The sequence below is a fragment of the Zalophus californianus genome, chromosome 5 (assembly GCF_009762305.2).
Source record: "Zalophus californianus isolate mZalCal1 chromosome 5, mZalCal1.pri.v2, whole genome shotgun sequence".
NCBI lineage: Eukaryota > Metazoa > Chordata > Mammalia > Carnivora > Otariidae > Zalophus > Zalophus californianus.
The window spans coordinates 49,211,916-49,227,328 of NC_045599.1; the positions used below are offsets into that span (position 1 = coordinate 49,211,916).

The window sequence follows — 15,413 nt, forward strand, 5'->3', positions numbered from 1 at the left end:
CATGAACATATAGTGTTTCCATAGAAACAATGTAGAAATACCCAACTTTTTAAAGAGGCCAAGGCAATCTGTATGACAGAGTCATTAAAATAACTTGAAAAGTATGTCATCAATAAATGGAATAGTGTAGGGGCATCTGGGTGGCTCAGTCAGTTATGCATCTGCCTTAGGCTCAGCTCAGGATCCCAGGTCCTGGGATCGAGTCCCACACACATTGAGCTCCCTGTTTAGTGGGAAGTCTGCTTCTCCCTTTCCCTCTCCCCTCCCTCCCCGTTCCTGCTCTCTCTCTCTCAAATAAATATCTTTCAAAAAATAAAATAAAATAAATAGAATAGTGTAGATTATTACATAAACTTGTTAGGTAGCAAATTGCAAAGACAAATTTGCTATCAGTTCTCTTAAATATTTAGGGTATTTTTTCTTTTCTCTTTCTTCTTCTTTTTCTTTTTTTGCTTTAATCATCCACCAATCTTAAACTGAACTAACAAAGATAGAGGAAGGAAACATATTCAGGACACATCAGAAGGAAAACTTAATACAGATATGAAGGAAAAGTTTACACAGTATTCAAGACCTCTAGTTCCTTAACTGGAAGTACAGAAGAAGCTCTGATTTTAAACTCTGAACATCACCAGGACCCTGATTAAGTTTATATGCATTTTTTCCTTTTATGAAATGAAATTCAACATCTATTGGAAGAAAGGGAGAGGACTAATTTTTATCTACTTTAATGACACTCATTTTATCTTAAATCAAGAGTTCTCAAAATTTCCTGGTTCACTGATACCCTTAATGTCTCAGTAATTTTTTCACAGCCCTGCTAGGCAGAAAAAAAAATATCTAAGAGTTTTACTTTTTAAGTAGTTAGGTCCAAACAACTTAGTAATAATTGGTGTGGTAAATGACAAATGTCACTGAGTTTTCATCGAAAATGTACAACCTTCTGCTGTGTCTTTTGTGAGTGTTGCAGTATTCTGGGGCACTGTGGTGCAGTTTGAAAAATATGGGCCTATATCAGGAAAATGTAAAATAGTAGTCAGAAACTGTGTAAAGCATCCTAAAAATATTAAAGAATAGAAACCAGCTCCAATATGTATAAGAATCCAGATGAATCAGGTGATAATCACAAAAAGAGTGAATTTAAAAAATTTGTCCTAGCTAGAAAGAAGAAACACATAGAATATCTTTTAAGTTTGTATGCTATTCACACACACACACACACACACACACACACACACACACACACACACACGGCTTAAGATGACATCCAGGGGAGGGGCGCCTGGGTGGCTCAGTTGTCAAGCATCTGCCTAAGGCTCAGGTCATGATCCCAGGTTCCTGGGATCAAGCCCCACGTCAGGCTCCCTGCTCAGCGGGAAGCCTGCTTCTCCCTCTCCCACTCCCTCTGCTTGTGTTCCCTCTCTCGCTGTATCTCTCTCTGTCAAATAAATAAAATCTTAAAAAAGATGACATCCAGGGGAAAAAAGAAAAATAAATAAAATAAGCATCTAAATAAGCATGAAACATACAAGAAAAATCAATTAGGCTATGTAAATATAAAATAAAAAGTAATGATAAAATTTTAAGTGGTCAAAAACAATTGATCAGAAGCATTCCTGAATAACCCCATAGTATATATACAAAAAATCTGTACTTTGATCTTTAAATAAAATCAACATTGCCTCTAAAAATAAACCTATCTTCTTCCTTCTCCCCCTCAATGTAAGTATAGTTTTAGCTTATCTTTTTCTCCCTGAGCTGCCAGGCAATGTTCAACAAAGAGATACCAATGTTTGTCAGCACAAACCTGACAAAAATGAGTTCTTTGGTATGCAATTTTGTACTTCTTTTTTAAAGATTTTATTTATTTGACAGAGAGAGACACAGGGAGAGAGGGAACACAAGCAGGGGGAGTGGGAGAGGGAGAAGCAGCCTTCCCACTGAGCAGGGAGCCCGATGAGGGGCTCGATCCCAGGACCCTGGGATCATGACTTGAGCCGAAGGCAGATGCTTAACAACTGAGCCACCCAGGCGCCCCATGCAATTTTTGTACTTCTACACAAAGATAAAAAAAGAAAACCATTCGGAAAAAAATTTAGAGAAAATAATTAGAGGTGTCAATAGAGCCAATTGCAGGTGAAAGACTATATTTAGAGCATAAATTTCAAAAGAATACATGTAAAATATTTATGTATTTTTGACTTTTCTTAACATCACAAGTAAAGCACTCTTTTTTAATTTAATTTAATTTTATTATGTTTTGTTAATCACCATACATTACATCATTAGTTTTTGATGTAGTGTTCCATGATTCATTGTTTGCGTAAAACACCCAGTGCTCCATGAAGTACGTGCCCTCTTTAATACCCATCACCAGGCTAACCCATCCCCCCAAACCCCTCTCCTCTAGAACCCTCAGTTTGTTTCTCAGAGTCCATAATCTCTCATGGTTCGTCTCCCCCAGTGATTTCCCCCCCTTCATTTCTCCCTTCCTACTATCTTCTTTTTCTTTTTTTTTTAAGATTTTATTTGTTTGACAGAGAGAGACACAGCGAGAGAGAGAGCACAAGCAGGAAGAGTGGGAGAGGGAGAAGCAGGCTTCCCGCTGAGCAGGGAGCCCGATGTGGGGCTCAATCCCAGGAGCCTGGGATCATGAACTGAGCCTTAGGCAGACGCTTAACGACTGAGCCACCCAGGCACCCTACTATCTTCTTTTTTTAAGTGCTCTTAAGACTTTCTTTTTAACAGAACAGACACAAACTTGAATGCAACAGTGCAGTGACTCTCAGTTAATTGGCTTTGGAAAGCTTTGCTTTAAAGCCTATGGGTTGTACCAAATAAGAGGAGGGGTGAGGGAGGCTTCAGGTGGAAAGAGAATGGTTAAAATGGCTGGAAATGAGAGCACATCAAGAAAGGCAGGGAAGGAAATTATCATGAATACTGCTGCATTTTGCAAAGATTCATTCCCTAATGAAACAAAATCTCCTAAAACAATAGATGACTTTCTCTAGAACCATGTCACAAAGAGAAAAAAGTTATCAGTTTTCACAAATGTTGAGTTAAAACAGGAGCCATATGCCTCTGACTTGTGTTTAAATTAAACTTGGTTGAGTTTATAACCACTTATTCATTATAACTCCCTAAGTACCACAGAAATTTGAAATTAGAGGGAGAACTTTGGAAAACCTGCTTAGCACAATTTCAAAGGTCTTAGTCGAAAGGTTAAGAAACAATACTTAACAGTTTCAGTCAGTTTTAAAAGCACTGATCAGATGCTTCTAAATGATCCATCAGGTACAGAGAGCATGTAAATAAACTGAAAAAAGCTTTCTAAAGGCATTTCCTAGGCTGATAGCCACACTAAACAAAATTACAGAATTAACTGGCATTCTACCACATTTTTCATTCCCTCCACTAATGTCCTGTTCTACTTTCCCACCCCAAATACTTATAAATAAATCTCATTAATCTTTGCATTATTTAACTAGTAGCTAATTAATAACAGAAATGTGAGTTAGTGCTACCAGTGGCATTTGCATCAATTATTTGAATACTAAATAAACTTTCCATCAGCCTCAATGGCAGGACTTCTCAACCTTGGCTGCACATTAGAATTACCTAGGGAGTTTTTGAAAAATCTGATGCCCAGGCCACACTCTTGACAAATTAAATCAGAACTTCTGGGGGGCGCGCCCAATCATCAGAATTTTTCAGTTCTCCAGGTGATTCCAATGTACGACCAAAGTTAAGAACCAATGACTTCAGGTAAAGCATTTGAAAAAATAAAACTTTGAACTAGTGAAGGAGATTTTTTTTTTAATGGGGATTTATCATGTTGTTCTATGAATGTTGCCAACTGGTGGAAAGGCTCTGTTCAAGGTAAAGGACCATCTTTATTAAGAGAGAATGCTACATCTAAAAAAATCACTAGACAATTTCTAAGTCTTGATTTCAGGAAGTTATTTCACTTGGGTTTTATCTACAAAATAGGAATAATAATAGCAATGCCTAGGCTCATGGCGCTGTTGATGATGATCAAATGTAATAGGGTAGCAGAAAATGTTTTATAAACTATAACGTTTTATTTATTATTACATAGCTGAGCAGAACCATTTATCATTAAAAAGACTAGTTGTAATGTAGATTACAACTGCAATATGGATTATTACCTAAATGATTAGCCACTTTGCTTTAATAGGCATTTACTTTATGAAATCTAAGGGTGTAGCCCAGTGTTTCTCATTAAGTATGGTTCCTGAGCCACTAGCACCAGCATCACCTGGACACCTTTCAAAAGTGCAAATTTTGGGGGTCTATCCCACACCTACTGAATCCAAAATTGGAGGCAGAACCTAGCAATCTTATTTGAATAAGACATCCAGGTAATTCTGATGTTAAAATCTGAGGACCATACATCCAACCAAAGCGAGTAAAAAGTGAGTATGTATGACTAATATCAAAGGAAAAATACAAAGTATTTGTTATTTGAAACTTTAAAAGTTGCAGTGCAAAGGCACAGTGGCCTAAATTACTACTTTAAAAAAATTCCTAAAGCTTTGTATTCAAAAATAATATAATTCTCTTTACCCAGCTGAGCTTTATCAGTTAACACATTAATCATGAATACAATGGTAGTATATAAATTTGGGAATCAGATAAATCACAGAGCATATAACACTCTGGAAAAGGAATAAAGAAACAAAACTCTAGTAGGAGTTAACAGTAGTTCAGAAAATAGTCAAGTTTTAATTCAGTGGGCCTGAGTGTCTCTCAGAGGAAGAATCACAACTGTATCTTAAAAATCACATTTATCCTGAAGACAACACCCCACAGCATCTCAATGTTCTTATTCAGGCTAAGGAAGTGTTTCATCACTTACTCAGAGAAAAGACCATTACTTAGACTGAATCACCAGCAATATTTCCTGCAGCATGAGATTTGTCATTAGGTCTGCTAAGCAACAGAAAAACAATCTCAAAACTTCTTATCTTAAAAGATATCATAAGAGAAAGCTATCAACATTGCTCCCAAACTCAAAGTTTGTTATTTGCCACTAATAAAACATATGCAGGAGAGTAATAGGTGAGATCACTGAAGAGTCTTGTGAGATTGCAACAGAAAGTTCTTTGAGATCTTTCTTGTTTTCTGTTTTTCCATTTTAAAAAAATTTGGTGTCCTCAAGACACCTAGCATCACCCTGGAAAGAGGAGAGTGAAATATCCCAATTAAGAACTGACTTTATCCCTTGGGGCACCTGGGTGGCTCAGTAGTTAAGTGTCTGCCTTGGGCTCCGGTCATGATCCCGGGGTCCTGGGATCGAGCCCCATATGTTGGGCTCCCTGCTCAGTGGGAACCTGCTTCTCCCTCTCCCATGCCCCTTGCTTGTGTTCCCTCTCCTACTGTCTCTCTCTCTCTGTCAAATAAATAAAATCAAAAAAAAAAAAAAAAGAACTGACTTTATTCCAATTAAAAACTGCCCCATCTCCCAAGAAAATGAACAATTCTCAACACTTATTTCCTATACTGGAAAAAGCTAGCACAAGTAAATAATTGCCAAAATAATTGATTCCTTTTGCTCATCCATTCATCTCTAAATATTTATTGAGTACCTAGTATATTCCAGATATTGTTCTAGGTGCAAAGTGAATCTAGAGAGGATGCACAGACATCAGTGAGGAGGGCATAGATTCTATGTCTCCAGGTTTCAGTTTCTCTGTCAACCAAATCATTAGTACTCAAACTTGAGCGAGCATCACAATCACCTGGAAGGCTATTTAAAACAGACTGTTGAGGCCCACCCAGAGTTTCTATTCAGTAGATCTGAGATGGGGCCCCCCCAAAGTAGCATTTCTAATAAATTCTCAGGTGATGCTGATGCTGCTGGTACAGTGGCTGCACTTTGAGAACCACTTACCAAGCCAGCCAAATGGCAGCTCTTCACACTATCCCAGCCGACTTCCAAGCACTGTACATCTCTCTTCCAAAGAAGGCAATGGCCTCAAGACTGCCTCATGCCTGCTGTCATAAGCACGCACAACTGAGCAGGATTCCAGTTTCAAGAACCACCTCAAATATCTACAATCAGTAGGCTCCAGAACAGAGGGGAAAAAGTACAAATAACAGAGAAATTTCTCCTTCCAGAGGATTTTCTCCCTCCTTGTTCTTCTCTTTGTTTTATCCCCTACCACAGGAAATCATTTTTGTATTATGATTTCCCAATGAGAGTGTTATAGAAAAGAATAACACTCCTTTAGAGTTTACATATATCTTTAATATAATCACAGCTTTTCTTCTAAGTTCAGTTCTCAGGGCCTAACACCGCCCTATTTGTCGGACTATCTCCTTTTTGAACAAAAGAATCATAGGGTTAGAAGGAACACTGAGAATTCACTTAATCCCTCCTTGGCCTCAGACAAGACTGTGTCTAAACCATCCCCAAATATAGCAATTTTCAGTACAAAGACGAACAGGCACTAAGAATTTCTCATTCAACATTCTGTCACAGACTTGAAGATACTAATACACTTTCCCTCAGCCTTCTCTTCTCCAAGCTAATCATCCTCAACATATAGACTTTCCTCATTAGATTTCCTAAACTTTATTTTGACTCTTCCTTAATAACTTTATCCTACCTTATACTTCAGGGCCTGAATTATATATGTACAGTTATCATGAAGACTTTTTTGGTTGTTTTTTTTTTTTTTTGGTATGTGAAAGGGATAAGTTAATTTATAGCTTGAACAAAAATGAATTTATTGGAACAAAGAAAGATATATGTATAAATGCCACCAAAATATAATACGGTGGCATTCACTTGAACAATTAATTTCAAATATCCTTTATTTTATTAAAATATATAATAATGCCTTATAGTTTTTAAAACTTTACATTATAAATCACTAGCCATGTCACACATAAAACGGAGGAATTAGAGATCTTTTAAAATATGCCACAAATTATATATAACCATGTTTCATGACACCTCACACAGGAGAAGACATTATTATTATTATTAATTTGCTTTTTTGATGTTTTATATCATGTTTACTACTAAAGTTGAAGTTATAGCTAATCAATGATTTATTTCTGAATGAGTCTAAAAATACTGAATATATTATATAATAATCAGTTCTGTGAAAATAATTCCTCCTCAAGGAGGAGCCTCAAGTATCAGAGGTGTTTAGAAATTCAATGAGTACAAGACAAGATAGGGTAAAGGTCATGTCCAATCACGTGTTTCTGAGCAGTTTAGAAAGGGAAAATAGGTAATACATTGGAAATGGGAGTAAAATGGGATGATTCACTTTATTTCTATTTCTCCCGTTCTAAATATCACTATTCAAAATCAATCTTTGCTTTTGGAATGGTGAGGTCCTCTAGCTCAGCCTAGGCCTGAGGGATAGGGTTGCTTCCTTGCCTATTGGGACCAAGGTGTACGGTGGAGGCGATGCATTTAGTCTCCAGAGAGAAGGAAGATGCTGCTTGCACAGCACTTCTACTCACCAGTCCATGCAGCAGCAAGGGTGTTGGCTTTGAAGGAAGCCAACTGTCCTGCTCTCCCAGCCAGAGGTAAAGAATTGCATTGGTGGCCACTAGAGGGAGGAGGATTAGGAATAGAGTAAATTGTGGGGAAAAGGCACCCATGAAAAACGCACATGGGACAACCAACACATCACCAACCACCGCCTAGCAGCTACCTCTCTGAGGGACTATAATGGGGTCAGCATACACCATTAACCCGGAGACCCAGACACCAGGAATTATCGTAGTATCCCAGCATATAGCCCCTTAACTGTGATGGCTGGAGAAGGGAGTTTGAATAGGTTTGTGGGAAACACACAACCACACAAACACAAACACGCAAGCACACAGACATACATTCTCATCCCCCATTACAAGAAGTTGCATCTGTGCCGTCTGATTCTTGCTCATTTTCTGATTTAAAACTCTTGATGTTCTTTACCAAGAATGTGTTCACGAAAAGCAAACAGCCCACCTTCAAGATAGTCTTGGGAGAAGCACCAGCAGAGACACTCATTGTGCCAAGATGTATTTTACCAACAAATCTGTACAAATTACATGAGGTTAAAAACAAACGGAATATAATATAATTAAAGCAAAGTTTCTTTTGCTAAATTACAGCTTGAAGCAAACCTGCAAGAAATGTTTCCAATTAGCTTCTTTAGCAAACACAAAGCATAGCTCAGAATATGTTTTGCTTTCCATCTGCCCTCTGGGTGGGCTGCCTAGTGGGTGTCTTACCTCCAGCACAAGTAGCTGAGCATTCTGACCAAGGCTGATGATTCCACGTAAAGCCAACTTCATTGTCTCCACTGCCAGTCCGAGTGATGGGAACGTTGAATTTATACCTAATTCCCAAATTCTGTTCCTGAAGCAGAACCTGCCATTGAAAACAACTGGTGAAGATAATTAAAATACAATGAGGCTTCATTCAGATACTTTTTATTTCTTTTGAAGAAGAAATGTCATAAAGTAAGTCTTACAGGAAATTTGAGATAACTTGTAGAACACATGCACTTACATTGAATTTTCTCCTTCCATTTTCATGGGTAATTTAGAACCATTTCTCTCACATGCCTTGTTTGGTTACAAAAATATTACTTAAGCAGGCATTGAAAAGATCAAGCCATATGGAAGGAGCAATATGGCCTTAAACTTACACAAATTTGATACCCTTGGGTAAACCATTTTAGGTTCATTAACCTTGATTTCACCACCTGTAAAAGAGAGATAATAAAGCCTGCCCCTCTGTATCTCACAGGGCAGATTACAAATGGTAGAAGTTAAGTGGCAAAGATGCATTTACCATGACAATGAGATTTTCCGAGGTGGGACCTAGAGCTTCCAAAGATTCTGGTTCATCAGTTGGTCTCTTGTAGTGAAAAGCTGTCCCAGCAACATCAAACTTCCGAGGCCAGTCAATAGTCCAGGCACCATTAATATAGTAATCATCCCCTTCAGATTTCAAAGCTAAAAAAAAAAAAAAAATCACAGTCTACCTAAAAATGTGAAACTTTATTTACCACAATGACATTTATTAACCACACTGGAGTATACAATGAATATCCATTCCATTTTCACTTAGAGATGGGATTCCTGACCACTTGCTTAAATACAAATTAACATGGTAATTTTCCATGTGAGTGTCAAGAAGATATTAAGTATTGGGGGCGGAAAGGATGGCGGAGGAGTAGGAGACCTGGATTTCATCTGGTCTCAGGAATTCAGCTGAATAGGGATCAAACCATTCTGAACACCTACGAACTCAACAGGAGATCGAAGAAGAGAGTAGCAACAACTCTCTGAACAGAGAAGCGACCACTTACTGGAAGGACAAAATGACAAGATGAAAAAAATCACCTCAGCAAAAAGAACAAGTAGTACCGTCTGCCAGGGACCTAATCAATACGGACATTAGTACGATGTTGGACCTAGAGTTCAGAATCATGACTTTAAAGATACTAGCTGGGCTTGAAAAAAGCGTGGAAGTTATTAGAGAAACCCTTTCTGGAGATATAAAAGAACTAAAATCTAACCAAGTAGAAATCAAAAAGGCTATTAATGAGGTGCAATAAAAAATGCGGGCACTAACTGCTAGGATAAATGAGGCAGAAGAGAGAATCAGCGATATAGAAGACCAAATGATGGAAAATACGCTGAGAAAAAGACAGATAAACAACTACAGGATCACGAGGGCAGAATTCGAGAGATAAGCGATACGATAAGACGAAACAACATTAGAATAATTGGGATCCCAGAAGAAGAAGAAAGAGAGAGAGGGGCAGAAGGTATATTGGAGCAAATTATAGCAGAGAACTTCCCTAATGTGGGGAAGGAAACAGGCATCAAAATCCAGGAGGCACAGAGAACCCCTCTCAAAATCAATAAAAATAGGTCAACACCCTGACATCTAATAGTAAAACTTACGAGTCTCAGAGACAAAGAGAAAATCTTGAAAGCAGCTCGGGAGAAGAGATATGTAATCTACAATGGCAGAAACATTAGATTGGCAACAGACCTATCCACAGAGACCTGGCAGGCCAGAAAGGACTGGCATGATATCTTCAGAGCACTAAACGAGAAAAATATGCAGCCAAGAATACTATATCCAGCAAGGCTGTCATTGAAAATAGAAGGGGAGGTAAAAAGCTTCCAGGACAAACAAAAACTAAAGGAATCTGCAAACACAAAACCAGCCCTAAAAGAAATATTGAAAGGAGTCCTCTAAGCAAAGAGAGAGACTAAAAGCAGCATAGATCAGAAAGGAACACAGACAATATACAGTCACAGTCACCTTACAGGCAATACAGTGGCACTAAATTCATATCTTTCAATAGTTACCCTGAATGTAAATGGGCTAAATGCCCCAATCAAAAGACACAGGCTATCAGATTGGATTAAAAAACAAGACCCATCGATATGCTGTCTGCAAGAGACTCATTTTAGACCCAAAGACACCCCCAGATTGAAAGTGAGGGGGTGGAAAACCATTTACCATGCTAATGGACACCAAAAGAAAGCTGGGTGGCAATTCTTATATCAGACAAATTAGATTTTAAAACAAAGACTGTAATAAGAGATGAAGAAGGACACTATACCTTACTTAAAGGGTCTATCCAACAAGAAGATCTAACAATTGTAAATATCTATGCCCCTAACATGGGAGCAGCCAATTATATAAGGCAATTAGCAACAAAAGCAAAGAAACACATTGACAACAATACAATAATAGTGGGGGACTTTAACACCCCCTTGACTGAAATGGACAGATCATCTAAGCAAAAGATCAACAAGGAAATAAAGACTTTAAATGACACACTGGACCAAATGGACTTCACAGACATATTCAGAACATTCCATCCCAAAGCAACGGAATACACATTCTTCTCTAGTGCCCATGGAACATTCTCCAGAACTGATCACATCCTAGGTCACAAATCAGGTCTCAACCGGTACCAAAAGATTGGGATCATTCCCTGCATATTTTCAGATCACAATGCTTTGAAACTAGAACTCAATCACAAGGGGAAAGTCGGAAATAACTCAAATACATGGAGGCTAAAGAGCATCCTACTAAAGAATGAATGGGTCAACCAGGAAATTAAAGGAGAATTAAAAAATTCATGGAAACCAATGAAAATGAAAACACAACTGTTCAAAATCTTTGGGATACAGCAAAGGCGGTCCTGAGAGGAAAGTATATAGCAATACAAGCCTTTCTCAAGAAACAAGAAAGGTCTCAAATACACAACCTAACCCTACACCTAAAGGAGCTGGAGAAAGAACACCAAAGAAAGCCTAAACCCAGCAGGAGAAGAGAAATAATAAAGATCAGAGAAGAAATCAATGAACTAGAAACCAAAAGAAGCGTAGAACAGATCAACGAAACTAGGAACTGGTTATTTGAAAGAATTAACAAGATTGATAAACCCCTGGCCAGACTTATCAAAAAGAAAAGAGAAATGACCCAAATCAACAAAATCATGAATGAAAGAGGAGAGATCACAACCAACACCAAAGAAATACAAACAATTATAAGAACATATTATGAGCAACTCTATGCCAATTAGATAACCTGGAAGAAATGGGTGCATTCCTAGAGATATATCAACTACCAAAATTGAACCAGGAAGAAATAGAAAACCTGAACAGACATACAACCACTAAGGAAATTGAAGCAGTCATCAAAAATCTCCCAACAAACAAAAGCCCAGGGCCAGATGGCTTTGCAGGGGAATTCTATCAGACATTTCAAGAAGAATTAATACCTAGTCTCCTGAAACTGTTCCAATTACCTTGATCCTAAAACCAGACAAAGACCCCATCAAAAAGGAGAATTACAGACCAATATCCTTGATAAACATGGATGCAAAAATTCTCACCAAAATACTAGCCAATAGGATCCAACAGCACATTAAAAGGATTATTCACCACGACCAAGTGGGATTTATCCCTGGGCTGCAAGGTTTGTTCAACATCCGCAAATCAATCAACGTGATACAATACATTAACAAAAGAAAGAACAAGAATCATATGGTCCTCTCAATAGATGCAGAAAAAGCATTTGACAAAGTACAGCATCCTTTCTTGATCAAAACTCTTCAGAGTATAGGGATAGAGGGTACATACCTCAATATCATAAAAGCCATCTATGAAAAACCTACAGCGAATATCATTCTCAATGGGGAAAAGCTGAGAGCTTTTCCCCTAAGGTCAGGAACGCGGCAGGGATGTCCACTCTCACCACTGCTATTCAACATAGTATTAGAAGTCCTAGCCACAGCAATCAGACAACAAAAAGAAATCAAAGGCATCCAGATCGACAAAGAGGAAGTCAAACTCTCACTCTTTGCAGATGATATGATACTGTATGTGGAAAACCCAAAAGACTCCACCCCAAAACTGCTAGAACTCATACAGGAATTCAGTCAAGTAGCAGGATATAAAATCAATGCACAGAAATCAGTGGCATTCCTATACACCAACAACAAGACAGAAGAGAGACAAATCAAGGAGTCGATCCCATTTACAATTGCACCCAAAACCATAAGATACCTAGGAATAAATCTAACCAAAGAGGCAAAGGATCTGTACTCAGAAAACTATAAAATACTCATGAAAGAAACTGAAGAAGACACAAAGAAAGGGAAAAACGTTCCATGCTCATGGATTGGAAGAACCAATATTGTGAAGATGTCCATGCTACCTAGAGCAATCTACACATTCAATGCAATCCCCATCAAAATACCACCCACTTTTTTCAAAGAAATGGAACAAATAATCCTAAAATTTGTATGGAACCGGAAGAGACCCCGAATAGCCAGAGGAATATTGAAAAAGAAAAGCAAAGCTGGCGGCATCACAATTCCGGACTTCCAGCTCTATTACAAAGCTGTCATCATCAAGACAGTATGGTACTGGTGCAAAAACAGACACATAGATCAATGGAACAGAATTGGGAGCCCAGAAATGGACCCTCAACTCTATGGTCAACTCATCTTTGACAAAGCAGGAAAGAATGTCCAATGGAAAAAAGACAGTCTCTTCCACAAATGGTGTTGGGAAAATTGGACAGCCACATGCAGAAGAATGAAACTGGACCATTTCCCTACACCACACACAAAAATAGATTCCAAATGGTTGAAAGACCTAAACGTGAGACAGGAGTCCATCAAAATCCTAAAGGAGAACACAGGCAGCAACCTCTTCGACCTCAGCCGCAGCAACTTCTTCCTAGAGACATCGCCAAAGGCAAGGGAAGCGAGGGCAAAAATGAACTATTGGGATTTCATCAAGATAAAAAGCTTTTGCACAGCAAAAGAAACAGTCCACAAAACCAAAAGACAACCGACAGAACGGGAGAAGATATTTGCAAATGACATATCAGATAAAGGGCTAGTGTCCAAAATCTATAAAGAACTTATCAAACTCAACACCCAAAGAACAAATAATCCAATCAAGAGATGGGCAGAAGACATGAACAGACATTTTTCCAAAGAAGACATCCAAATGGCCAACAGACACATGAAAAAGTGCTCAACATCGCTCAGCATCAGGGAAATCCAAATCAAAACCTCCATGAGATACCACCTCACACCAGTCAGAATGGCTAAAATGAACAAGTCAGGAAATGACAGATGTTGGCGGGGATGTGGAGAAAGGGGAACCCTCCTACACTTGTCGGTGGGAATGCAAGCTGGTGCAACCACTCTGGAAAACAGTATGGAGGTTCCTCAAAAAGTTGAAAATAGAGCTACCATTGGATCCAGCAATTGCACTACTGGGTATTTACCCCAAAGATACAAATGTAGGGATCCGAAGGGGTACGTGCACCCCAATGTTTATAGCAGCAATGTCCACAATAGCCAAACTGTGGAAAGAGCCAAGATGTCCATCGACAGATGAATAGATAAAGAAGAGGTGGTATATATACACAATGGAATATTATGCAGCCATCAAAAGGAATGAGATCTTGCCATTTGCAACGACGTGGATGGAACTGGAGGATGTTATGCTGAGTGAAATAAGTCAATCAGAGAAAGACATGTATCATATGACCTCGCTGATATGAGGAATTTTTAACCTCAGGAAACAAACGGAGGGTTGCTGGAGTGGTGGGGGGGGTGGGAGGGATGGGGTGGCTGGGTGATAGACATTGGGGAGGGTATGTGCTACGGTGAGCGCTGTGAATTGTGCAAGACTGTTGAATCACAGATCTGTACTTCTGAAACAAAGAATGCAATATATGTTAAGAAAAAAAAAAGGAAGAAGATAGCAGGAGGGGAAGAATGAAGGGGAGTAAGTCAGAGGGGGAGACGAACCATGAGAGATGATGGACTCTGAAAAACAAACTGAGGTTTCTAGAGGGGAGGGAGGTGGAGGGATGGGTTAGCCTGGTAATGGGTATTAAAGGGGGCACGTTCTGCGTGGAGCACTGGTTGTTATGCACAAACAATGAATCATGGAACACTACAACAAAAACTAATGATGTAATGTATGGTGATTAACATAACAATAAAAATAAAAAAAGAAGATTTTAAGTATTTATAATGATATTAATAAAAAGAAATGAAAGTTTTACCTGGAGGAATAAACACATGGAACTAGCAAGGGAAATTATAACAAAAGCAATAACTGGGGATGAGCGTGAGAGTAGGGAGCAGACTTTCTTGGCTAAAACTTAAAACGATAATTATATGAATATGAGGTAAAGCGAACTTGTGGTACTGGCACACAGACAGACAGAACAATGGAGCCAAACAGTTAAGAAATAAACCCAAGGCACCTAGTTGACACAGTCAGTTAAGCATCTGACCTTTGCTTTCAGCTCAGGTCACGATCTCAGGGTCTTGACATCGAGTCCTGCTTGGACTCCATGCTTAGAATAGAGATTCTATTTGTTTGAGATTCTCTCTCTCTCCCTCTGCCCCTCCCCCTGTATGCTCTCTCTCTCAAAATAAATAAATATATAAATTTTTTTAAAAAATTATTAAATTCTATGTTATATGAATTTCACCTCAATAAAAACAAAATTAAAAAAGAGGGAAAGAATAAATGCCAGGTGGATAAATATTTAAATGTATACATAGTTAAATAATAAAATGCTAGAAAGAAAATGTGGAAGAACTTAAAAAAATAATATTAAGGGGGCGCCTGGGTGGCTCAGATGGTTAAGCGTCTGCCTTCGGCTCAGGTAATGATCCCAGGGTCCTGGGATCAAGCCCCACATCGGGCTCCTGGCTTGGCAGGGAGCCTGCTTCTCCCTCTCCCTCTGCCTCTCTCCCTGCTCATGCTCTCTCTCTCTGTATCTCAAATGAATAAATAAAATCTTTAAAAAAAATAATAATATTAGGTTATGAAGAGTTTTTCTAAGCATGAGAAAAAAACCGCGG

General features: G+C 38.6%; 1 protein-coding gene across 1 annotated transcript in view; it reads right to left on the reverse strand.

The window, feature by feature from the left end:
- Nucleotides 1–15,413, reverse strand: part of ADAMTS6 (ADAM metallopeptidase with thrombospondin type 1 motif 6) — a 295,386-nt gene that overhangs the window by 43,411 nt on the left and 236,562 nt on the right. Inside the window, exons 18-19 of the mRNA XM_027606633.2 lie at nt 8,828–8,991; nt 8,263–8,401 (exon numbers count right to left, since the gene is read on the reverse strand). Of these exons, the coding sequence (XP_027462434.1) occupies nt 8,263–8,401; nt 8,828–8,991 (303 nt within the window). The remainder of the gene's footprint in view (nt 1–8,262; nt 8,402–8,827; nt 8,992–15,413) is intronic.